This window comes from Triturus cristatus, chromosome 2_1 (assembly GCF_964204655.1).
Source record: "Triturus cristatus chromosome 2_1, aTriCri1.1, whole genome shotgun sequence".
Classification (NCBI taxonomy): Eukaryota; Metazoa; Chordata; class Amphibia; order Caudata; family Salamandridae; genus Triturus; species Triturus cristatus.
Window position 1 is genome coordinate 1,039,129,774 of NC_140581.1, and position 27,197 is coordinate 1,039,156,970.

A 27,197-nucleotide genomic window follows, 5' to 3' on the forward strand; every position below is an offset into this window, starting at 1 on the left:
ACTCCTAAACTGAGAAAAATCCTAATTTTAAGGCTTTCGGTATTCACAGAAGGCATTTAGGAGTCCTAAAGTTAGGAGTCCTAAACTTAGGACTACTAAATTGAGAAAAATCCTAATTTTAAGACTTTCGGTATTCACAGAAGGCATTTAGGAGTCCTAACTTTACTACTACTAAACTGAGAAAAATCCTAATTTTAAGACTTTCGGTATTCACAGAAGGCATTTAGGAGTCCTAAAGTTAGGACTCCTAACTTCTGTGAATACCGAAATGAGTAAGTGCCTTCTGTGAATACCAAAATGAGTAAGTGCCTTCTGTGAATACCAAAATGGTAGTAAGTTTAGGATTTTGTCTTAAGTTAGTTCTGTGAATCGGGCCCTTAGTCTTTTAAACAATCACTTATAGAAACACATACTTGTTCATACAGGAACTCTTTCAATCTCTCACTCTCACATATACTCACTTATATACACCAATAGTCACATATACTAGTTTAAAACATATGTAGTTACTCATAAAGACACTATTGAGACAGTCTATCTCTCACTAACACACCCATGCACACACTCATCCACCCATATAGTCCTGTACACATGCTGTCTTCAACACATGCAAACAGTGAGTCACTCATTCATGCACCTATGCACTACATAATACCCCCCACCGAACCATACAGACACTCAGACACTCATACTGATATTCAAAAAAACAACTAATAACCTATATAGACACTCATGTAGCTACTCACCAACCCATGCAGCCACTTATACACAAAGTGAGAGACTGATACAGATATTTACACATTTAAACATTACTCACTTACAGCCTCATGCATCAACCCAAAATCCAGTCGGTAAAATACCGATTCGCTAATAGCTCCCGGTATTAAGTTAAAAATACCCAATCCCAATGCATCAACCCAAAAGCAGAAATCGCTATTTAAGGAATCCTTAAATAGCGATTATTTAAATAGGGATTCCTTAAATACCGATTCCTTAAATAGGGATTCCTTAAATACCGATTCCTTAAATAGCGATTGCATTTAAGGAATCCCAAAGTGAGATTCCTTAAATGCAATGCATCAAAGTTAAAAAATTAGCGATTTCGCTAATAGGGGGAGCAAATTACCATGAAGATGAACTGCATGGTAATTTGCAAAAACTTTGAAAAATGCACTTTTGTGCATTTTTCAAAGTTTCATGTTGCGCACACACATGCCCTTAGAGCATGTGTGTGTGCAACATATGTGCACATATCATTTTCAGGGGTGCTATAGGGTGTCATTTTGACACCCTTGCACCCTTGAAATTGCATGAGCAATTAGCGAGAACCTACTGGTACTCGCTATTTGCTCATGCAATCTCCGATTCATTCCTATTGGCCTGGAGGCCCATAGGAATGATTGGGACGGCATTCCTTAATTGCTACTCGCTATTTGCTAGTAGCAATTAAGGAAAGTTAAGGAATCGCTATTTGAATAGCGATTCCTACATGCATAGCCTTTTGCTATTCCTTATTAGCGAATCCTTATTTTTCGCTAATAAGGAATCGCAAATGCTAATGTTGATGCATATGCCCCTAAGCCATGTATTCACTAAGTTACACTTAATCAGTCAGTTATACAATCAATTTTTCAAAAACAAATCATCCATTTAGACACTTATATACCCATTTATTCTTCCATCGACCTTGAGATATACATATATAAGACATATGTAATTTTCAGAAAAACACACATTCACTGGATGATGTCATCAGTGATGTCATTTGAGATGTCATCAGTGATGTCATGAGTGATGTCACTGACCATGTCATGCGTGATGTAATATGTGACGTCATCAGCAGTGCATTGCTGGGCGCGCGAGTTATAGTTAGCTGAACTAACTATAACGGGGGAATTTCAATGGTTTTGTACGAGTGAAAAGTCCAGCTAACTATAACGCCCCTGAAACCTATGGTTTTTTCAGTGAATATATATCTATATATATATATAGAGAGCGAGAGAGAGGAAGAAAAGGATGTAATACCTAGGGAAATTCCGAGTAGTATAAGTATTGGTGATGGTGACTTATTATATGCGTTGAATGAACTTGCCAATGATGATAGGGTCACAGACCAATCCGTTTTGAATGTAATTGATGAAGATTTATGTACAGACATGAGTGCACGAAGTGAGTTTAAACCCAAATCTATATTTATCCCTCAGATTAGAAATGATGCCATAGATGTTTTTGAGAGAGGTGTGATGCAAGAATTTCTTAAACTCTCCAAAGTAAAACAAGATGGGGGGAGGAACATCTCTCTTGCACAATCAGCTGCCATTGAGAGTCTCAAAAATGACCATTCCATAGTCATAAAGAAAGCTGATGAAGGGGGAAATGTTGTTGTAATGTCCCGTGACATGTACATTAATGAAGGAATGCTCCAACTCTCCGACTGAGAGAAATATGAACTCAGCAATCGAAAAGATAAACAGAATTCCGTGACTGTTTATCAAAATCAATTAAGTGACTGGAAAGATAGGGGTTTATTGGAGATTGAAGAATTCAATTTCTTAGCATGCCATTATCCTAAATTGCCAGCCTTAAATCTACATCCGAAAAGCCACAAAGACAAACAAAATCTCCCTGGTAGACCGATTGTGTTTTCCAGGGGGAGTTGTTTGGAAAACACATCCAAGTATGTAGATTTCTTCCTCCAGCCCTTGGTACAAAAGTTATCCTCGTATATAAAAGATACTGGAGATTTTCTAAGACGATTAGAAACAATTGAGTGGAAAGATGAGTATGGTCTTTTATGTATGGATGTGACAAGCCTGTACACTTGTATTCCCCATGACTTGGGCATACAGTCTTGCCGCCATTCTCTCAGAGAGAGATCAGTATCCTATTTACTCCATACAGACATGCTCATCTCTATGATGTCCTGTTGCCTGACCCAAAATTATTTTACTTTTGATGCCAAGATCTTCAGGCAAACCCTCGGAACTTCGATGGGGACCTGCTTTGCTCCTTACTTTGTGGGTCTCTATCTAGGGTATTAGGAGGAATTGGTGATCAGAATGTTGGATATTGTTAAAGAAAAAGTGATAACTTGGGCCAGGTACATTGATGACATTTTTATTATCTGGAAGGGTCACGAGGAGGAAGCCTGTAAGTTCGTTGAATGTTTGAACGTCAACAACTTCAATTTGCGATTCACAAGTCAGTTTTCTAGAAAAACTACTGACTTTCTTGATCTTAAACTGACCGCAGTGGGAGATAGACTAGAAAGTAGTCTTTTTCGCTAAGAGACAGCAGGAAACAGCCTACTACATGCCCGCAGCTGCCATCCGAATACCCTGATTCAGAGTATCCCTCTAGGGGAATTTCTGCGTACTAAGAGAAACTATAGCACAGAAGCCGGTTTCCAGTTGGGAAAAGAAGTCATGACTAAGAGATTCCTACAGAGAGGTTATAAAAGATCAACCATAAAACAGGCAAGTCAAGAAGTCGAAAAGAGATCCAGGTCAAGCCTATTGAATAAAAAAGATAAAATGTCTGATGAAGACCACCAGAAATTAAGGTTTATCACTACCTACAATAGACAAGCTTATAAGATGAGAAAAGGTCTTGGCAAATTCTGGCAGGTACTGAGCACTGATAAAGACATTGCGAACGAAGTGGAAGCATATCCACAGATAACATTTAGGAAGGCCAAATCTCTTAAAGATACTTTGTGTAGAACCCTTGAGATACCATTTTCCAAAAAAACAGAGATCAGAGGGTTTTTCACCTGTCAAAAATGTAAAGCATGTAGAAACAGCAGGAATTGTAAGGAATACAAATTATCACCGGCAGTTAAACCTTTTGTGATTAAAAAACATCTGTCATGCAACATGGAATATACGTTTATGCTCTGAAATGCCTTTGTGAAAAGACATATATTGGAAGTACGCTTCATAAAGTAAGGAAACGTGTCTTGGAACATCTACGGGCTATAAAAAATGGAGATAAGCAAGACACTTAAAAAAATGTCATAACCAGAATAAAAATCTGTTGAGTTTCTGTGTGTTAGATTCGATAAATGTTACTATCAGAGGAGGCAATCGAGTACAAGACTTGAGACGGCTTGAATCGAGGCTCATTATTCAGTATCAAACAATGGCACATAACTGCGGACATAACTGCGATGAAGACTTGTCAGTCCATTTAGGATAGGTTTAGTCCATAGTTAGATGATCCCCTCTGCAGAACATTTAATAACAAATAAGATCCCACTAATGGGGATAATTTAAAAACTTAAAGTCAAAAAGACTATTAATGAACGATACTGCTGCCTCGCTGCCATTGAGATTGTTTTAATTGTCTGTGTTTGTTTGTATATTTTTAATGTGTGATATGAATTTGAGATTTACTGATGTATTATTCTCTGTTCTTTTTTAGAAAACTTGTAAGCTGCAATGCGGAAGAAGAAGACAATTGAGATATTATATCTGACTTTTTATGCATTTTTTATGCAATTTTTCTCCTTTTTGTTTTTCAACTTTCCCAGTTGAAAAACATTAGTAGTTAAGATTTAATTTAATTTTTCTAATATGGTGATTACCAATGGAAGTAACTGTGAAGAATCGTGCCCACTGGGGCTATGATCGCAGATAATGGAAAATGTTATGTTAAAATAACATCATATTAGAATATTTGTAAGCACAAGCTAATTATTACGTGTCTTTGAACTTTTCTTAATATATGGATTTTGCCCACTAGGGCGGTATGGTGTTATGAATTAAAACACAAATAGATGTAAGATTCTACAAGACTCTATGAGTTTAAAGGCAGGTGAGTGTATTATTAAGCATGCCCATCTGAGAATGTGCCGCTGGTAATATCTAGTGCATCGCAGAGAATTGTATATGCTTGTGAATAGGCAATGTTCAAAACTGATAAGGTTTTAAAAATTGTAATATGTTGTTTAATGTGATAACACATAAGGATGATTTCTCCTTTTTATTTTTTCCTTTCCTCATTGCAAGTAATCTAAAAAGATATATGAAATGGAGTAAAATACCTTGATAGAACAGTAATGATATTCATAATTTTCGAGTGACTGGAACTCGGAAGTCTGTCTACCATGTTTATCTATCACATGTGATGTTTATTTAGACTGAAGTGAACATTGACATAGCCACTCGTGAACAAGGGGTTCTTCCCCGAAACGCAAAGAGTGTGTCAGAGCCTTTTTGTTAATAAATCACCTTTTGCAATGTTTTGGTGTCCACAGCATGCTGCTTTTCAAACAATAATCAGAGTTGGATGAGATATACATTTATATATATATATATATATATATATATATATATATATATATATATATATATATATATATATATATATTGCCACAATGTGATCCAAGGAGATCTTTGCGCGCTCAAACGCGGGTGCTCTGCGTAGGGGTCGGACCCAGACCCTAGTGATTAATTATTTCTCCAAATGACGCGGCACACAGGAACATAAATTAAGGCTTTTTATTTTGAAACACTCAGTGTTTCAAAATAAAAAGCCTTAATTTATGTTCCTGTGTGCCGCGTCATTTGGAGAAATAATATATATATATATATATATATATAAAAGCACATTTGAATGCCTAGCTCCAACTGCCGCTGCTCCTGAACGAAGGGCGCGTCGTCCGTACGGATAAATCAGGCAAAATCCGTTAATATCTCCAAAAATTCAATTCACCCCAGTGAAAAGATGACGACGCCGTGTCTTGCTAGATAACACAATTTTAATCGTCAGCTGCTGGACGCGTTTCGCCTGACCTGCAGGCTTGTTCACCAACAGTCTACAATAAAGTTCATCACCGTTTTGAACACAGAAGGGTCCTGTCACATGATTGAAACTACCACAATAGTGCGTTAGAAGACAGACTCGTAGTCTTCACAAAACTAAACACTTAAATGCATTAATATAACCGCTTACAAAAATACAAATTAATTAACAATGCATTTTAAACAGGTTATACATCATATTGTCCTCGTTTATACTATTTGATTTATTCTTGTTATCATGTGAATGCCACAAGAAAAAACGAGAAAATAATTTTTTTATAGTTAATGTCTCCACCCATGCACAAATATTCAAAGTTATGAACTTTGTTTCGCAAAACGGATAAAGACTATAAGTAACATTTGATATAAAGCCCAAGTGGGCTTAATAATAAAGGTAGTTAATTGGCAGTCGAACAATTTGTATGATCCTTCTAATGTGTTCCACCCTGTGTAAAAAACAATCTGTTTTAAATTAACATAATATTCATGTCATGCAACCGCATGCATAAATAAAAACAGAAATGGTTAAAAACTATAAAGGGAAGAAGCTTGCATACTCTAAGAAATCTACAGATGTGTATGGAGATCCTCCTCCATATTCAAACCTGCTGGTACTTTGCAATTTAGTTTAATTATATATGAGGATTCCAGTTTCCTCAATTTTTTCTCCCGGTTCCCTCCTCTAATGCTGAATTTTACAGAGTCAATTACAAAATACGACAGCCCAGTAATGTTTTTCTGGTGGTATCGCTCGAAAGTCGAGCTACTGGGTAGGCTTTGTCGCCATTTTTAATGGCTCTCAGGTGTTGGAGTACCCGTTTGTGAACAGGTAAGATCGTGCTGCCCACGTATCTTAGTCCACAGGGGCATTGTAACACATATACAGCATGGTCAGTCTTGCATGTATAGTGTCCTCTGATCTTCAACTCCTTATCAGACAAACCGGTTGTGTATTTGGCAGTATTAATGCCATGTACACAAGCTTTGCATTTCATGCATTTTACAAAACCTTCTCTTTTTGATAACCACATGGTTGCTGCCGTTTTAATGGGGGGAGTTTTTAAAACATTGCTGACAAGCATTTGTTTGAAACTAGTAGCTCGTCTAAATGTCAGCTGTGGTCTTTTTTAGACAATTTTACTCAGAACTGGGTCACTTCGTACGAGATGCCAGTGTTTAGACATGATGCTTCTCACTTTTTCATGTTGGGCATTATAGGTGGTTATCATTCTGCACTCACTGTTGTTAGAATTTTCCTTTTTCTTTTAGGTGTTGCTTTTGTTAAAAAGTATTTCTTCCCTCAATCTCTTTTTTGCTTTCAGCATTGCTGCTTTAATGCAATGTTCTGAGTACCCTCTTGCTTTAAATCGAGTCTGTAGTCTCAAAAGTTCTTCATCACAACTCTCTTGATTACTACAGTTGCGAATTGTTCTCAGACTCTCACCATAGGGAATACTTTTAATTAAGTTCTCAGGATGAAAACTTTTGGCGTGCAACAAAGTGTTTCCTGCTGTTGGTTTGCGGTATAGGGCTGTTTCAAGTTTGCCATCTTTAATAAAAATGGACAAATCTAGAAAGTTGATGGTGGAGTTACTGATTGTACTTGTGAATTTTAAATTAAGATTGTTGTTTTGTAATCTCATAATAAAATCATTTAAAGACTCCTCTGAGCCTTTCCATACCACAAATAAATCATCAATGAATCTACTCCATTGCATAACATTGTTTTGCCATTCATCAGGATACAACTTTTGGACCACCTGCTCCTCCCACCAGCCCATATGCAGATGCGCAAAGCTGGGGCGAAGCAGGTTCCCATCGCTGTACCGCATATTTGATGAAACAATTCACCATTAAAAAGGAAATAGTTATTCTTGAGGCAGAAGGACGTCATGTCGATCAACATTTGAGTATGAGCTCAAAACTTGACAGGTCTATTGCCCAAGAAGTGTCTTATTGCATTTAGCCCATCTTAATGTTTAATGCTAGTGTAAAGAGTTGTTACGTCAATAGAAGCCATCACAAAATCCTCCTCCCATGGTAGATCATAGACCTGTTTCAAAAAATCTCCCGTATCTTGTATATAAGACGGAAGACATTTAGCTAAAAGACACAAGAAGGAGTCAACAAATTTTGAAGTGTTGGCTAAAGCACTGTTAATAGCCCACTTGGGCTTTATATCAAATGTTACTTATAGTCTTTATCCGTTTTGCAAAACAAAGTTCATAACTTTGAATATTTGTGCATGGGTGGAGACATTAACTATAAAAAAATAATTTTCTCGTTTTTTCTTGTGGCATTCACATGATAACAAGAATAAATCAAATAGTATAAACGAGGACAATATGATGTATAACCTGTTTAAAATGCATTGTTAATTAATTTGTATTTTTGTAAGCGGTTATATTAATGCATTTAACCGTTTAGTTTTGTGAAGACTACGAGTCTGTCTTCTAACATACTATTGTGGTAGTTTCAATCATGTGACATGACCCTTCTGTGTTCAAAATGGTGATGAACTTTATTGTAGACTGTTGGTGAACAAGCCTGCAGGTCAGGCGAAACGCGTCCAGCAGCTGACGATTAAAATTGTGTTATCTAGCAAGACACGGCGTCGTCATCTTTTCACTGGGGTGAATTGAATTTTTGGAGATATATATATATATATATATATATATACACACACACACACAAGTAGGGTTTACACTAAAGAGTTAAAGAATAACTTATGTAAATAATTAGTTTTAATTAAATGACATTTAAAATAAAAATAAAATGAAATAAAACATTGTTTAAATAAAATAAATAAAAAAGTATAACTGTATGGATACTTTCTAGATTGAAATTATGGTAATCGAAAATAAAAATAAGAAAACATAATATGAAATTGTGGTAGTCGAAATAGTGACAAACAACCATGAAGGGCAGTTAACTGGAAACCTAATAAGGGTCAATAATGATCAAGGTCTGTCGTATTGCTTGTCAACTGTTGTGACATCTTGAAATAAAGTTTATCTGATCATTGATTCCATAGCCTTTATAGAAATATTAGACTCACTAATGCAAGACTAGACCCCCACTAGTAAATACATTTTATAGCCTTCGTGAAAGGTCTAACTCATTGAATGTTCTAAATGCATGGCAATCATCTCCTGTCACTTCAGAGACAGGATTAATGGAACTATTCAATGGTTGTGGCTCAATGAAATTGTAAAAATCGGAATACAGATATATATTAGGTTTGCTAGAGGGTTCACCCATAGTAAGGTGCTGTAGTATTACCAATCTGCCATATTACCTCAACAATGAATTGAGGGTACATTACCTTTTCAGGAAAATGCTTTCTTCTATGTTTCAGTTGGTGTCTTAGGGAATTTGTCTACAAAAGAAAAGTGAAATCGTTAAGGCACATTAGTCAAAGTTTATGGAAACGATACATCGCCTATGAACTGCTCCTATGCCAGTATATGACAAACCCCTAACTTCTTCCATCCCTCAGTTTCACATATTACAAACATCCTTCTACAGTCTGGATTGTGAGAACCCAGTTATCTTCTGACTACGATGCAAACCCTGATTTCTGGCGATGTTTACAGTGGCACTGGAATTCGGAGATGTTCATTGAACGCTGCATCCCTGCCAGTTTCCCTTGCCAGTATCTTAAGAAGGTCAAACCCGCTGAAAGTTAACAGGGAAAAGCATGCAGTAAAATGCAATCCATGCAAATTTGTTGCAGAAATCACCAGTTCTGCATGTAATTACTGATTTTCCAGAGGAAAACTCGGCATATGTGGGTATGTATTGACCCAGTAAATACCGCATCTGCAGTATCTGTATTTACAGGCTGCAATAACTACCTCAACTTTCCCCTGTAAATGGCTGATATGCACTTTGAGTCTATCGCACTTAGGGGCATATGTACGAGGAAGTGGCGGAGTGAGGCTCACTCCGCCACTTCTGAAAGGCAAGGCTGTACCATATTTACAAAGATATGGTGCAGCCTTACATTTCCCTCTGCGCTGGCGCTACACAGCGCCAACACAGGCACCCTTGCACCATAGTGCAAGGGTGTCTGCGTACAGGGAAGGATTATTTATGTGTAGCAAGGTGTCCCTTCCTGCACAAGAACAATCTTAAAATGCTATTTTGTCACGTTTGTGTGTGCTACTTCATACAGCACACATGAAAACAAAATGGCATTCCAGTACTTAAACCATCCTAGGCCTTTTGCTTTTTCCATGTGTGCTGCACAAGGCAGCACACATGGAAAAAGCAAAAAAACGAGGTGAAATAATGCATTTCTCCTCATTTCACCAACTTAAGACAAGGTTTTCCCTGGTCTTAATTTTGGCGCTGCCTCCTATGTACGCTGCCCTTGTACATAGGGGGCAGCATAAAAATCAAGGGGTGTTGCGGTGGAACGACCGCCACAACACCCACTGCCCAGCCCTTTCACGCTAAGCATAGCGTGAAAGGGGGCGTTATTTACGAGGCGTTAAGCCATGCTGCCTAGTAAATAAGGCAAGGCCCCTATCGCCACCACAATGTCACAAAAAGTGACATTGACGTTGTGGTGGCGATAGGGGCTTGTGCATATGCCCCTTTATATCTAGCTTTATTTCACCTATACGTAGCACACATCATGTTCATCAGAGAGGTATGGAAAGCCATTCACCATGTGGCCCGATGCAGCTCACGCCTTGATCCATATGAAAGTTGTGCAACAGGGATTGGTTCTTCTTTCATCATTATTTTCACATGAATGAAACAACACAATGTAACTCAGAGCAATGTCAGTGCTTTCTATAAATGCTAGATACTCAAACTGAACCTAACGAAATATACAATTTTCCTCATATCAGATCTAATCAAGTCACCAATTGTTACTCGTTTTTAGTCACCCAAGTAAACTGCTAATTACAAGTCTCTCGTCAAATGAATGTTAATTGATTTGCGTCACTCTTCTGTTTAAGCACTTATTAAAATATTATTCTTTTGCTTATATTTTTAAAAAAAACACAATATATTAGTCAAACAGTTTTTTTAAGCTGTGTTGACAAAACTGCATTTTGCATGTGGCTGCATGGATTAAAAAGAAGTCCACATTTCTCCATGTGTTCAGCTGATGTGAACATGCAAAAGCGCTAAGGGTGGCTTGTGCATACCCATGCACTTGCCATATTCAAGATAGGTTGCACCAGGCTTCCTGGTCCTTCAAATATTATTATCCGAAATATGGTTCATACAGGAAAACCGAAATGCAGGCCAGGACTGGTTCAGGTCATGCATGCGATATTTACCCCAGCACACCAATGTGGCCATGCTTACATAAAAAGACAGACCATAAAATATCTCCCTCCCCATAACTTAGACTCAATGGGAAAACCAGAAACACAACCCACCTAATAAAGAATAACAAAACAATCAGCAACCAAAAACACAACAATAATGCAGCGATAACATGGTGGCTACCATACTGAGAACGTCTACAAATACCATCAAATCTTATATTATGCACACCAATCAACCTCGTGGTCTTTCCATCATACTAGCCTCACTGCGTTTCTTCTCTCCTGAACACCCCTTCCACCAGGAGCAGGGGTGGTGGTCCCAGCAGTGGCAGCAGTGCCGCTACCCCATTCACTGACCGAACCTTCTATGCCCACCAGGAGGGACATGCTCTGTACATTCCCAGTCTCCCTCACCACCACATTCCTCCTCACTTCCTTTATTTTGAAAGGCCCCACAAACTTAGACAAGCCCTTCTTGGCAAGCCCTGATTTCTTCATCAACACCACATCTCCAACATTTCATCCCACATTGTTCACAAGATTCCTCTCATCATACCTTGCCTTGCATTTTCTCTGGTAGTTTTGTCCTTTCTCCTGCAACCATTTTCTTCCTTCTTTCTTCATGTTCCTTCCCTCACATTAACCCACCACCTTCAATCATGCCAGCTTGTGTTCCGAGCAAGGAATTCTTCCCTTCAACATTTGGAAAGGTGACTTCAATGTGACTTCATTAGGAGCATTCCGATGCACCCATCATGTTTCCCTCAAAACCTCCCTCAAAGATGAACCACTATCCACCACCCGTTGAGCACAAGATTTAACAATCCTATTCATTGTTTCTGCAAGACCATTGGCCTTGGGTGTGAAAGGAGTCGTTCTGTGATGCTGAATGGTCAAGGTACTCAAAAACTCCAGTGCATTACGGGTGCTGCTGACACCACGCTGTGATTTTCTACACGTCAATCAAACACATACTTTGGAAAATATAAGTACTGGGATTTTCACGAAGCCATGGCACTTTGTACAATGGACTGACTCCTGACGAAATTAATGACCGAATATTGTATACCTACGAATCAATCAGTTCCATATGCATCTCTATCTTCATTTTTGAGTAATGAGAAGAGGATTTCGCGGTTCTCATAGTGGCCTTTAATGAATTGAGCCATAGTTAGGACTGAATAAAAGTTCCCTCAGATACCCCTGCTTCTATATTTTATTATAACTGTACAATTTAAATATTGGTCCTGATGAAGGTGGTGAAAAGAATGTGTGTCCCACCGAAGCGTACGTTGACCATTTTCCTTTGGGAATCCGCTCAGTGCAACATATAGGAAAAGAGACAGTTGTGACGTTTGCATACAACAATGAAATGATACAGTGATTTCTATACACTGCTGTAACTGATGAAATGTCTCTATGCTGCAAATGAAATGATTTAGTGATCTCTTTCACTGTCGGAACCCCACTGTGTCGTCAAATTGTACTTTTAATTCACATTATGTACGTTAGGTTGAATGATTGGTATGATATGGAGTGAGTATGTTGTGGTTATGCATGAGTATGCTGGGGTATGGTAGCTATAATGAGTTGACTTGTCTTAGACTTTAATTTTTGTATATTTATGTCAACACATTTTTTGAATTAGGTACATTATGTAATTTTGTGATTTGTGAATCCAATACGTTCATAAATGAATTCTCACATTTTGAAAATGAAAAACAATAAATAAATATTAAAAAATTATATTTTTCCAATAAAAATTGCCATTTCTATATGATTTCACTATAGAAAGGAAAAGCTTCCTTCTTGTGGGGTGCACATAAGCCATAGGCTATTCTTAAAAGAAATATAGGTCAGCCAGAGGTCTTTAATCGTTTTTGCATGGTTCTCTCCCCCTTCTCTTGGACCTGAAATTAAACTAAGAGGAACATTCTTTGTCTTTATTGCCACAAAAACTCCTTCTTCGTGGAAGAGATAAATTACACTCCATTGTCTGTGTCAAGCACGACCGGGACACCTTCACACGTGAACTTATCCCTAAGAAAATCAGTCATAACAGCAGTAATAACCACACACACAAGTTACTACCCATTTGGGGGTATAGTATACAAGAAGCAGGACATAACGCTCTCTGGCCGACAACAACTCAAAAGGGTCAATTATGTCCACACCTTACTTCTTTCAAGGCTCCATGGGTATCTCCATCGGGGAGAGTGGTGCAGCATGCGTTAATTTGCTTTTATCGTTCAGGGCACAGAACCGGCAATTTTTGACCACATGTTCAACCCGTCTATCTTAACTTGGCCACTAGTATGTCTCTCATATCTGAGGCTTTGTCAAATTCCTCATTAAGTGACATTCATGCCCCAAATTTATGGTCTTTTCTCGTGTTAGACCTGGCACCTTGGCGTGAGTCTCCCTTCCACTTTTTGTCGCTGTGCCTCATGTGTTTTTATGGTGTTGGCCGCTCAGAGCACTGCCACTGCCAACCAGTGCCACAGTGCAAGTGCTCCCTATTTAAAATGTATATGTTGGTTGGATTCCATGATTGGTTTATTTGGTTTACTGTCAGACCCCAGTAAAGTGCACCAGGAGTGCCCAGGGCTTGTAAATACAAATGCTGCTATTGGGCTTGCAGCACTGGTTGTGCCACCCACAGAAGCAGCCTGGTAAAATGTATATAGGGTCTGCCATTGCAGAACCTGCGTGCAGTCTAGTGCTGTCATGCTGACTGGGCAAGTGCACCAACTTGCCAGTCCCTAAACCTTCCCTTAACTTCATATCAGTCACCCCTATGGTAGGCCCTATGGCAGGGTGCATTGTGAGCATAAGGTAGGACAAGCCCTGATGTGTGTGGTGTGTCCTAATAGTGAATGACAGCAATTTTCGTTTTTCACTATTGTAAGGCTACCTGTTCTCCATAGGCCAGAATGGGCTGTTAGAATTGTTACATCCTATGATCCTAACAGACCCAGTGAACATGGTAGAAATTCGAGTTTAGTATGCCTGAACTCAGAATAATAAAATACATCTTTTAGTAAAGTTTATTTTAATATTCTGTGTTTGCAAATACCACTTTTAGAAAGTTGGTATTTGCTTGCTTGACCATTTCAGCCCGCCTCTGCTTTGATGTGGATCTGCCTGTCTGGTTGTGTGAGTGACAGGGCTGGGGAAACCCAGAGGGGCAGGGCTAGGCAGCCTGGTGGTGAATAGGAATATTGGCAGTCAGATGGGCGGGAGGAGTACACCTGGGCTCTGAATAGGGTTGTGCTCTGCTACCACAATGCTGGCTCCACCTCCTGCGGAGCGGCTGATGTCTCTGCCCTGCACCCTGAATAGAAAGGCAGAGTCATGTCAACAGAGTGCTCAAGAACTGGTTTGGACTGGGCAAAGGCCCCTCAACCCCAGAGGAACAAAGGAATTAGGGGTAAAAGTATTGGGACCCTGCTCCCAAGAAATTAGATCATATCCTGCTGAAACAAGAAGAACCTCTGCCAGAAGAGAAGGAACTGGGAAAGCTGTAGGAGGAGTAACTGTCCCTGACCTGGGGGATTGGCCTGCAGTGGTTGCCTTGCTGCTGAAGGAGAGGAGAAAAGACTACAAAGACTTTTATTTCAACTTGTGCTTAAAGATCTCCAAGGGCTTGAACTGAGCTTGCCCCCTGAACGAAGTCCCAGGACCAGTGGACTTCATCCCCAGCTCCCCAAAGTCTTTTGGAAGTGCCAGCTGCTGTTGTTGGGCCTTCTGAGGGACTGCATGTCGCAAGGAGATGGCAGCGCGACGCAAGGGAGAGAAGCGTGCCGCCGTCGGAGCCGCTGTCGTCGCATCTCGCAGAGAGTGTCGCCGCTGCAGCATCGCATCGAGCGGAAGCGTCTCGCATCATTCCAGAAGTGTCTCGCAATGCCAAAGAAGCGTGTCGCCATCGCAGCCATTGTAGCTGTCGCATTGCACCGCATCGAGAGGAGAGTCTCGCATCGAGGAGGAAGCGTGTCGCCGTCGCAGCCATCGTAGTTGTCGCATTGCACCGCATCCAGAAAAGCGCCTCGCATCCACAGAGAAGCGTGCCGCCATTGGAGCCGCTGTCGTCGCATCTCGCAGAAGGGGTGTCGACACTGCAGCATCGCATCGAGCGTAAGCGTCTCGCAACGTCAGAGAAGAGTGCCGCTGCCAAGGCCGCTGTCGTCGCATCTCGTCAAGGGTGACGCCGCTGTAGCTGACGCATCGAGTGAGCCTTCTCGCAACATCGGAGAAGCATAACGCATCTGGGAGATCCCGTCTCTATTTCTTTTGCACCAAGAACTTCAACGCAACTGCATCGCTGCAACACTTTCGTTGCCCTGCGTGTCGCATCTTAGGTACATTGACTTAAAGTGTTGCATTTAGGAACTTAAGAGAAACTAAGCAATCTTCTACCAACTAAGCAACCGTATTGTGTATTTTTAATTGTTTAATGGTCTTGTGATAATCCTATATAAAGATTCCTTCTTTTTAATATAAATACCTGTGTGGTGTCCATTTGTAGTGTTGTCACTTGGTTACTGTATGTGTTCACAAATGCTTAACCTATAACGCTCTGAGATAAGCCTTGTCTGCTCACGCCAAGCTACCTAGAGGTTGTTTTAGTAATGTAACCCCTCATCCTGACTAGAGGAAAGGTTCCCTGCTTGTCACAAGTACCTACCTGTGCCAACCAGAGAACCCGGATTCTAACATCTCGCAACTCATGCAAAAACAACAGTTGATGGACAGAGTGCAGAACAATGTCATACATTCACCCCAGTACAGAGATCTGGGCCTAAATCCATCATTTTTTTGCTCACCATGCCATTCCAGTTTGAACCCAGCCATTTGCAAATCAGTCTTGACCCTGTGCCTCATGGGAACAGTCCAGCCCGAACTGCCAAGCCAGGTCCTCCCTGGACTGGAAACAAGCATCCTAGGACCGTTTTCGGGGTTTCACCCCTCTTCAGCCAGGATAGCTTGATTCCAGTGGCATGGAGAGCACGGGACACACGTCTGAGCATACCCGTCCCACTTGGGGTGACAAATGCAAAAACAACAGTTGATGGACAGAATGCAGAACATTGTCATACATTCACCCCAGTACAGAGATCTGGGCCTAAATCCATCGTTTTCTGCTCACCATGCCATTCCAGTTTGAACCCAGCCATATCCAAATCAGTCTTGACCCTGTGCCTCATGGGAACCGTCCTGCCCGAGCTGCAAAGCCAGGTCCTCCCTGGACTGGAAACAAGCATCCTAGGATCGCAACTCCACAGGCAGCACCAAACGTATGCCCCTAAACAGATACCCATCAATGAAACTCAATTCTCTCCTCACATTCCAAAATCCTTTCAATTGGCTAGGCACATCCTTCAGTTCTGGCCAACCCTTAATCACCAACTCAGATAACATCTTGCAAACCTCATAATTACCTCTGGCCTGTTACCACTCATGTGATGTTATCACCCTTTCCTTTACCAATGACACATTTACAGCTTCCTTTAATATTGTTAATTTCTCAGTTTCATCTCCACCCGCTATATGTAGCCTTGATAAACAATCTGCCACTACATTCCGTTCATCTGGGAAATACTCCACTTGAAAATTGTACTCCATCATTCCTTCCATCCACCTCTTGATTCTTGGTGTCATACTGGCCTGTTCCCTGCATGTGAAAAACTGCACCAGAGGATGATGATCTGACCTTACAATAAAAGGTATTCCCTACAAGTAAAATCTAAAATGCTACACAACCCATTGCACTGCCAAAGCCTTACACTCTATCACAAAGTATCATTTTTCCACTCCTCTCAAGGACCGTGAAGCAAAAGCCACAATCCTATGTTCTCCTTTGACTACCTGTGACAGAACTGCACCCAGCCCCCTCAAACTGGCATCAGTTGTTAAGATGGTCTTATTACACACACCAAAATGTCCCAAGGTAGGAAGTTTCCCCATAGTTGAATTAAATGGCTGGAAAGCCAGTTCTATTTCAGCTGACCATGAAAAAACGACACCTTCCCGGAGGAAATTCATCAACGGTTGAACCACAGTTGCAAACTTTGCTACAAACTTAGATCAAAATTTAGCCAACCCAGGGAAGGATCTGACTTGATCCTTATTTACAAGAGTGGGGGCCTGCACAATACTCCTTGCCAGATCAATCTTGGGACTCATACCTTTCACAGAGATCATGTGCCCAAGATAAGTGACTTCCGTGACACCAATTATGCACTTGTCCTTCTTCACGGTCAGACCCGAAGACTGAAATCTCCCCAATACCTGTTTCAAAATCTTGTCATGTTCGCACTTATCCTTCCCATGCACCAAAATGCCATCCTGTAAGAATAACACCTGTGGGATTCCCTCTAAACCCCTATTCATCACTCTCTGAAAGCAGGCAGCTGCAGATTTTAACCCGAAGGGCATCCTTCAAAACGTGTAACCTCCTTAGGGTGTTACAAATGATGTGAGATGCAGTGATTCATCATGTAAAGGAACCTGGTGGTAGGCCGAGCCTAAATCCATGTTACTAAACACCCTGGCACTCTGGAGAAGAGGGTGACAATCGACCCAAACATGTTTATTCAGTCTTCTGAGGTCCACACATCCAAATACTTTGCTTTGCCCACCATCCTTGGGAGCAAGAACCACTGGGTCAAGCCATTCTGAGGATTCCTGCTCCTCAATAATTCCCAATTTCAACAGCTCCTCCAACTCACACTTCAAAGGTTCCTGCATCAAATTCGTCACTTTCCTGAATTTAAACACAGCATAATGTTGTGTTCAAAACCATGCAATAGACCCAACTTTTCCCCAAATAATTTCGCAAAATCATTTACCAACACACAATCATTACCATTGTTCACCACTAACATATTCGGCTTCGAAGTATTGGACCTAAGCACAATACCCATGTTGCCCTGGTATCTCCAGCTCAATAGATTGTCACCATGCTTCACAACATACAGCTTGCCCACTATTTTTCTTTCTTGAAATTTAATTTCCAGTACTGTGCTTTCCAAAACATCAATCTTTGCCCCACCATAACCCACAGGGTTTCTGTACAAGGTATCAGTTGAATCCATTTGCCTCCAAAATATTAATTCCAGTGCTGATCCCCCACCATCGTGTATGGAGAACCAGAGTCCACCAGAAACCTAAAGGTCTAATGTCAACCACATCTTTGGGCATCTTCATACTACCACCATCAATGACACTCCCCTCTGTTACCATTCAAACAACTTTGCCTTCCAACTCTGCCTCATCCTCAACCACATTCATTCTTCCACCCTTGCACACTCTGGAAAAAGCCCCTTTTTCCACATTTTTACATAGAACATTCCTGGCAGAGCAATTCAAACTATTGAACAAGTGTGAAGTACTCCCACACCTGTAACATTTCACCTCCATATTGTCCAAACTCTAACAACAAAGAACCAAGCAGAAGCTTGCCAGAACATTTACATGCACATCCATTTAAAGAAAGAGTGTAGGAAAACAGTTATATTTCATACGATTAGTCTTCACGGTGCTCTCAAGCAAAACATCCACCTCTGCTTATTAGGAGGATAAAACGGAAATCCAAAATGAGACAAGGAAGGCTCTCAGGACTCCTCAAACTTTTTACCACAATTGCTATAGCACACGACAATTATAATAAACCAGGGAAGCTGGTATCCACAATATGTTTGAACATGTCAGATAATTAGAGTCCATCAATAGCTTTGGATTTGCACTTGCACGTTTCTTTAATATATCTTCTTGAACAATCCAGAGCTTCCTCCACACCTGGAGTTCATTTCCATGAAGACCTCGTTACGGGCTTATCAGGACCTGTTTTTGGCGTGCATCTCTTACGCCTGCCATTTGTTGTCGGGGAGAAGGATCACCTTTATACCTTAAGGGATTTACAACACCCGGTTGGCCTACATTGCCTTGGATTGATATTTTGACGATTCATGGATTTCTTGAATGGATCGGTCGAATTGCTTCTAGCCTTGAAAAAGTCCTTTTAGAACGAAACACGTGTCGGCTGTTGTGCACACATTTCTGGATTGTTCAAGAAGATATATTAAAGAAACGTGCAAGTGCAAATCCAAAGCTATTGATGGACTCTAATTTTCTGACATGTTCAAACATATTCTGGATACCAGCTTCCCTGGTTTATTATAATTGTCGTGTGCTATAGCAATTGTGGTAAAAAATATTGTCCAAACTCATTTGGGAACCCTTAGCACTGTTGTTTTGGCTCCTACAGCCAGCACCTTGCCTTTACTAAACACCTCCTTTTTTGCTTCAATCACACTTATATGTTCTTCCATCTGGATCTTGCGGATCTCTTGAACCCAACTGGAAGCATTCTTCATAGATTCCACCATCCCAACAGCCTCTTTGAGACCAGGGTTTTTGGTCAGCAGTTTCTCCAGAACCAGTGTGTGCTTGTTTGCTTGTTTCTTTACTCTCTCTGTTCTACCCTGCGCTCTTGAAAAAAAATTGTGCCTTTTCAAGAAAATGTGTATCCAGCTTCTAAAGTGTTTCTCAAGCATCGTCATTGACATCTCAAATAAATCCCAGGCTCCCCATCTTCAGAACCCACTGACAATTGTTCTGAGCTTTCATATATGTTCGTCCCTTTAGACCAAGGTATTGGAGTGAAACATCTTGTTTCTAGGCTGGCAAGAGCTGTTCTCCGCCTATGGCTACATTGTTTAGACATGTTAATGTTTACCATGACTAAGTAAACCAAGCTGAATAAACTGTGTATATGCCAACCAAGCGTGTAAGGAAAAACAACGATGCAATTCAGAGAAAAACAATTATTCACCAGAGTTCACTGCTGTCCTGGGTGAGAGTTCTTGTATCGATCACCATAAAGCGCCAATACATTCCTACTCCCAATTCCAAATGACACCGGTGTACCACTGAGCAGGAATTTGCTGGCATGCTGGGTGTGCCTGGTGTATCTTTAGCTCATGTCACATGCACTGTCTTCCGAGAATGGTGGTGTGACCAACAGGACAAGATGTGCAGAGACCATCCCCTCAGAATGTTGCTCTGGCTCAGCAATCCACTCACATCACAATGGCAGTCACAGGGATCCAGGATCAAGGTGAGCCATTGCTGGGTGAGCCTGTTATAATTTATACAAAGATCTGTATTGCACAATCAATAACTGACCACATCAAAAAACTCACAAAACTTGGAAAAGAAGTGAAAAAAAACTCACAGCTTCTACTTGCTCCCACCACAACCACCAGTGCTGTGTTGCCTGAGAGAAGTTGCAGCAACTGTGTATCTCAAGATATCATTGCAGTGGGTGGGGGTATGGCCTCGGGTTGGTATCCTTTCCTCCTCTGAAATCGCAGCCTGCTTCACAGTGAACATTGATCGACAAAGGTCACAGCGCAGGGGCTTCATCTTAGGCCCTTCAGAGTCATCTGTAGTCTTCATGAAATTGAGCTGTGAGGCCAGCTCAATTCAACCTGGTTAGTGGTCCCATCAGCGACAGGATTGCTCATTGCCAAAATTTGTTGTGTTGTTAAGTTGAAATAAATACACAAATCCACTGTGAATGTTTGAAGTTTATTTCAGTAACCATGAACAGTAGCACCACACAACCATCCTCCAATGCATCAGCGGCAGTATGACCTACTGTCAGATTCCATCCTGATGTCATACATTCTAAATGCCCATAGCTACAGCCAGTCACAACACTGACCAGTACTACATGAAAAGACAGGCCATAACAGTAGTGTAATTTGACAAGATTTTGATACATTTTTTAACAGTTCATGTAAAACATGCAGTTCCACACTCTCCTAATGTCTACTTTGGTTGTTTCCCAAAAGTAACTTCAACGCCTTGCAGAGGTTTGGTAACGTTTACAGTGCAATCCACTTTTTGAGTGTACACATCATAAGACTGAGCATAGAAACGCTTTGCAATTGTGTTGTCCAGTTGAGTTATAGCTTCAGAAAGAATATAGAAGTCAGTATACTCTGTGTGGAAGCCATGATAAGTTATATTTGTGACGCATCATTTTGGAGACTTACTGAATTATGAGTGCTGCCCTCTTCTGCCATGAAGAGACAACAGTTAGATAGAGGTCTGCTCAATGAAGGAGCCTACAAAATGTACATGTCATTGTTTTTTGTTGTACAAATTTCACAATTAGTAGAAATAGCTCTTCTCTCTGTGAGAACAATAAAAAGAGTGATGGCTCTTCCATAAGGAAGAGCATTTCGTGCTTTAACATGTCGTCCTTCACCTTACGAGTAGTGTGAAAATGGTAACTGTATCCCTAAGAGGGATATGTATAAAAAATTTCATATGCCATCAATCTTTGGGTGGGAACAATGCATCTAAGCTTCTCCATTGTGGGGAGATAAATAAATGTTTAGATGAGGAGATGTAGAAGAGCTCCCAACTATTGAATTGGGGAGTTAGGTTCAAGTCTCAGCGTCAGCTTCACATCATGTGATTCCGGTCAAATCTTTAACCTCCCTAGGCCTAAATGTTTTTAAAATAAAGTAATAAAGTGTTCTAATGTCTTTGTGCTACTGATGTTACTGAATCCCTTGGTCTGATCTCACTTGACTGTTGTACAAGAGCCAGGGAATGTAGTTCTTCTCACAACCGTGAATGTCTGTTTTTCATTTACTTCGTACGGATACTTTTAGCCGGGGACACCATGTACCTTCCGTTTTTCTGCCGGCGGCTTTGACGCCATTGTGTATTCCTATCCTGGGTCTCAATTCATGGTGTCAAATGAGTCAAGTGAGATCGGACCAAGGCATTCATGGACTGGCACTGAGTCTTCCCATACCAGGACTTGATCTTAACGTTTGATAACGTTAGCAGTGAGAGCCTGGCTGTAAAATCAGAAGCATCAGACAGGCTCCAACGGGAAACCCTTCCTTTCATCAATGAAAGGTTTCTAGCCCTTTGCACTTGTTGTGGGAGATTCTAAATGTTGTCTTGAAGGTGGTGATATTCATAAATACTCACTGAAATACATCGACGAGGTCAAAGTAAAGAATGGATCTGATAACAGATTTGATACAGTGACTGATGGTTTGTAGTTCAAGTATCATGTATGATGTGGATACAGAACAGTAACATGCAAAAGCCCATTATTGTGCCTTTTTGTGCCACTCCCAATATTGCATATCAATCTGTTACACAGTCTATGAGTTTTATTTGTCAATATTATGTGGCAATGTGGAAATTGTGAAGATTTTTTTAACTAGCTTCTAAAATGGGGAATTGCTTTTAATTTTGCAAAGTGTTTCTAAATATTTTTATTGCAATATTTGCTCACAATTCTAGCACATTAATAAATTCTTTTTTAACAAACTCATTGATTATCTAGTGTCTTTTCAATACTGTAGTGATACTAGGGTTTCGGTTTTTGGTTAATGAGCAACTAACTCTGTGTCTGTGATAGAGTGAAGGTAGTAAGTTGTGGTGGTATTATTATTATACTTCCCAAGGGGAATGATTATTCTTACTGTGTTAATGGTGCCTTGCCTCCTTGCTGTGTGGGGCCCTCTCATTTTGATTGTATTTACAAACGTCTGCCATTATCTGACACCTGAAAAATGATCTGAAAAAAGGGCTTGGTAAATTCTCCTAAATCTGACAAACTCCTTAAGAGAAAGAGTCCTTGGTAAGCAAACAATTTTATAATATGGAAGGATATTGCACTCTTATAGACACAGATTATCTTTTAAATAAATGCTTAAAGTTGGTGTTCTGGAAGAGCAACTCTAATAAAATGTGCAAAGATGCAGTATTATAGCAAATATTTATGTATGTATAATCATGTATGTATGTATGAATGAATGTATACATAAAAGATAATGCTAGATTGCCCTCATGGATACTCTTATATAAATAATTAGGGCTGTTTTCCTGTTTCCTGCTAATAGAACTCTCTATTTTGACTAAATGTTTGGTCTGAAGGAGGCAAGGTACTGCTGAAAATGCTAAAATAACAAGCTTTGGCAAAACCAATATGTATTTACACTAAAATGCCTAGCTACTTTCTTTGCCAATGCATTTTTCCTTACCATTACTATATAAACGCCTATATTATGATGCAACTGCATGCATGGTAAGTAAACTTGCAATGGGTTTTCTATTAGAATCATCAGTCAAAGATAGCAGCCAATGCATGTGCATGTGTCACGATGCACACATGGGCATGACTCATGAGACATCCACGTGCATCGTGGCCATGTATACACGTGCTTAATGATGCAAGCATGCACATGCATTTCTATGTACAGGTACCATTCTTTAAATTGTACTTTACTGTCAGAACATGGCATTAAGCCTCATTAGTACGAAAAATTAAAAGATGAAAAATTGAAAAACAGACAGTGCTTCAAATGGAGATTCCCAGCACTGGCAGCACTTTGCAGGTGGAATGCCTACATATATTTGTAAGAAATTGGGTTGTTGGTTGACCTGGGTGTGGGCTTTGGTCAAGCAGGAACCGCAATCCTTGTCAGGATGAGGCACAAGCCGACTCTAAAGTATCCTGTGCTTAACCCTCTGGTAGCTTGGCACAGATCAGTCAGGCGTAACTTACAGGCAAAGTGTAAAGTATTTGTGAAACACTTCAAGCACTAATAAAGTGAACACACCAAATAAAAATGATCCCACATCAAGTTAGAATAATAAAACTTTCTTTCATAAATAAAACAAGACCAAAATGACAAACATTCAATCAGTAGAACAGAAGCTATGCAATGTTAAAGATTTTACCAAACATAGCACCAAAAAGCATAAAGAGCCAACTGTGGATATCTGGTCGCGCCAGACTGGGACAAAGTCACAAGTTCAGGATGACCACAATGAAGCATGGACCGGTTACAGAGTCCCAGTTAAGCTAGCTGAACAAAGAAACCTTAAATCCTGGTTTGCGGAGTGTTGCAAGGATGCACATCAAAGATGCGTCACAAAGCCAAAGTGATGCGTTGGTTCTGGTTGTGGTGAGGCTGCAATGTGGAGCCCGGTGTCAAGGATGAATCGCACCGCTGAAGTAATGCGTTGGTTCTGAAGAACTGTGAGGCTGCAATGTGGAGCCCGTCGATGAGACTTCTGATTACGAGGTGTGCATGGTCCTGCGCTGAAGGTGTGTCATGTGGTGGCAGTTCCAATAGACTGCGTCAGGGATGTGAGTCTTTGTGATGGGTTGACTCCACGCAGCAGCAGAGATGCATCAGTTCTGCCAGAGTTTGCTCCGTGTAGTGAAGCAGATGTGTCGGTTCCGCTGGATCCACATGGCTTGCTAAATCCACTTACATTTGTCCAGGACTCCCAGGTATAAGGTTGTTGGAAGCCTGTTGTGTCCCTGAGGCTTCTGATAATCAGGAGGCCAGCCAACTAGTCCTTGGAGTAACTCTGAATTCTGGGTTCAAGAGATGCAAGTCCAGTCCATGTCACCCAGGCAAGAGGGCAGCAGGCCAGCAGAGCAAGACAGCAGTTCCTTCAGAGCATCAGTCAAGCAGAGTGGAAGTCCTTTCAGCAGCACAGCAGTCCTTCTTCTTGGCAGAGTATCCATATGTCCAAAAGTATACTGAAGAGTTGGTGTATGAGGTCCAATATTTATAGACAGTTCTGTCTTTGAAGTGGGAGAGAAGCTTCTAGAGGCTTTTGTTTGAAGTGCACAAGTGCCCTGTCGCCTCTCCTGCCCTTGTTCCAGATTACCTACAGGGTGTATACAGTTATTTGTGTGGAAGCAGGACTCAGCCTATTCAAGTGTAGGTAAGCCTGTGCCCAGCTGATCCCTCCCATCCTGCGAATTCATGGCCCATCTAGGCACACCTAAGCTCTCTATTGTGTGTGGCTGTCTATGAGGAATACACAAAGTCCAATTGTCAACTATACCCTGTCATGCGACCCATAGACTGACTGCAGACACGGAGTGGCTAAGAAGGAAAATGCCACCTTTCCAAAAGTGGTATTTTTAAACTTTTAATTTAAAATCTGACTTCACCATAATTTAGAATTTCTCATTACCATTCAAAAGACACCATACATCTTGGGGTTACCTGCTCTCATATGGAAATTTCACGTATAAAATGTAATAAGGTAACTCCAATATTATTCTATTGAAGAGGTAGGACTTGCATTAGTGAAAAACTAATTAAACATGCCCTACCTTTTAAATACACTGCACCCTGCCCTCTGGGCTCTATACAGCCTACCCTAGGGGTCACTTATATGTATCAAAAGGGAAGGTTTTTGGCCTGGAAAAGGGGATATTTTTCCAGGTCGACATGGCAGTTCACGACTGCACACATACAGGCTGTAATGGCAGGCTTGAGACATATTTAATGTGCCAATTAAGTGGGTGGCGCAATCAGGGCTGCAGGTCCACTAGTAGCATTTAATTTACAGGCCCTGGGTACATGGTGTGCCACTTTGCTAGGGACTTATAAGCAAATTAAATATTCCAGTTGGGAATAAATCAATTATATGGAGAGCCGAATAGAAAAACAGGAAAAATTCTGTAAAGCCAGCAGTGGAAGGCTACATCTCCTCCAGTCAGAATATTGTGACACTGAAATGCTCCTTGGTACGACAAACGCAAGAATATGGAGATCTATCAAATCAAGAGCAGACTTGTGCGATAGACAACAAAGACATCCAATTATGAGCAAAGTGCTGACAAAGAAGCCCTATCTAAGTATAATCTGTATTTGGAAACAATAAGTAGCTTGCTGAGGCCTTAAAAGGGAAAGAAGAGACAATTTAAGTAAGGTTATTCTGTTCATAATGTAGAGAGGAATATGTTTCTTTGCATTAAGGTCATGCCTTTTCTGGACAGTAGAAGAAAAGATGATCATATAGTTCACTGCCATTTTTGTCACCCAAATATTTTAGCAGGATTTTGAGTAACCTATTCCTAAAACCACTGGCTTCATATTGGTTAAACTGTTAAACAGTAGGGTCTCAATTTACTTGAATTTATTCAATAATAACCACACTTAGTAAAAGCAAACATTTAACCATAATACTTGGTTTATATTGTCTCAAACCACACCATTGTATTTGCATATAATTGAGCTTATCCATTCTGTTGGTTGTAGGAAATGTAGCTGGAGCTGTTCAGATTGCTATTGCTAAAAGTTCCAAGAAAGATTCAAAAGAAGGGATTGGAAGGTCAATCCAGATGTGTTCCATTGCAAATAGATATTGAACCAACACTTCAAAGTTTCTTAAAACAGAGGCAGGTAATCTAGCATATAATGCCTTAATTAACCAAATGAAGCGGGATGGAAAACACATCCTGTCCAGTAATGAAAAAAGCATTTTCACCAACGTTCAAACTCCTTCTTAGCATCTAATCCTCCAAGGCTCTATCTGTGGAGAAAACATATCTATTGCTCTAACCGGATTCTCGAACTCTTTCGTGTAATTGAAGAAGATGTCCCTGTCAACTTGAGGAAGCTTTTCTCCTTGAATGGCTTTTCTACCTATTGTTAACATCTTCAGAAAGTAGATTTCTCAGACTCCTGGGACTTCTCTTCAGCAGTGGCCTTTAATATTTTCATGAACTTCCCATTGATATGATAGCGTAAATTGGAGGCAGTGCCAAAATTAAGATAAAAAAAAAACCCTGGTCTTAACATGGCGAAACAAGGAGAAATGCTTAATTTCTCTTCGGTTTTGCTGTTTCTATATGTGCTGCATTGTGTAGCACACATAGAAACACAAAGCACCATTAATGATTGTTTATGTGCAGGAAGGTGTCCCTTCCTGCACATAAACAATCATTTAAAAATGATGATTTGCAACTTCTACTTGTGCTGTGCAATGTGGCACCCACCGAATTTCCTAATCGCCATTCTGGATTGTTTATGTGCAGGAAGGGACACCTTCCTGCACATAAACAATCTTTCCCTGCAATGCAGGTACCCTTGCACAATGGAGCAAGAGTGCCTATACTGGCGATAGACAGCTAAATTTAGCGCCAGCACTAAGGTAAAAGCAGGGGTCCACCATATTCTTGTGAATACAGCGCCTCCCTGCATTTGGAAACTGTCAGAGCGTGACATTAGCCTTCTTCGCTTAACACCAC

The 27,197-nt window shown here is 40.5% G+C and overlaps 1 protein-coding gene across 2 annotated transcripts in view; it reads right to left on the reverse strand.

The window, feature by feature from the left end:
- Positions 1-27,197, reverse strand: part of LOC146866307 (uncharacterized) — a 292,597-nt gene that overhangs the window by 229,502 nt on the left and 35,898 nt on the right. For both annotated transcript variants that reach the window (XM_085640842.1, XM_085640841.1), the window contains exon 3: positions 9,130-9,183. In XM_085640842.1, coding sequence (XP_085496968.1) covers positions 9,130-9,183 — 54 coding nt within the window. The remainder of the gene's footprint in view (positions 1-9,129; positions 9,184-27,197) is intronic.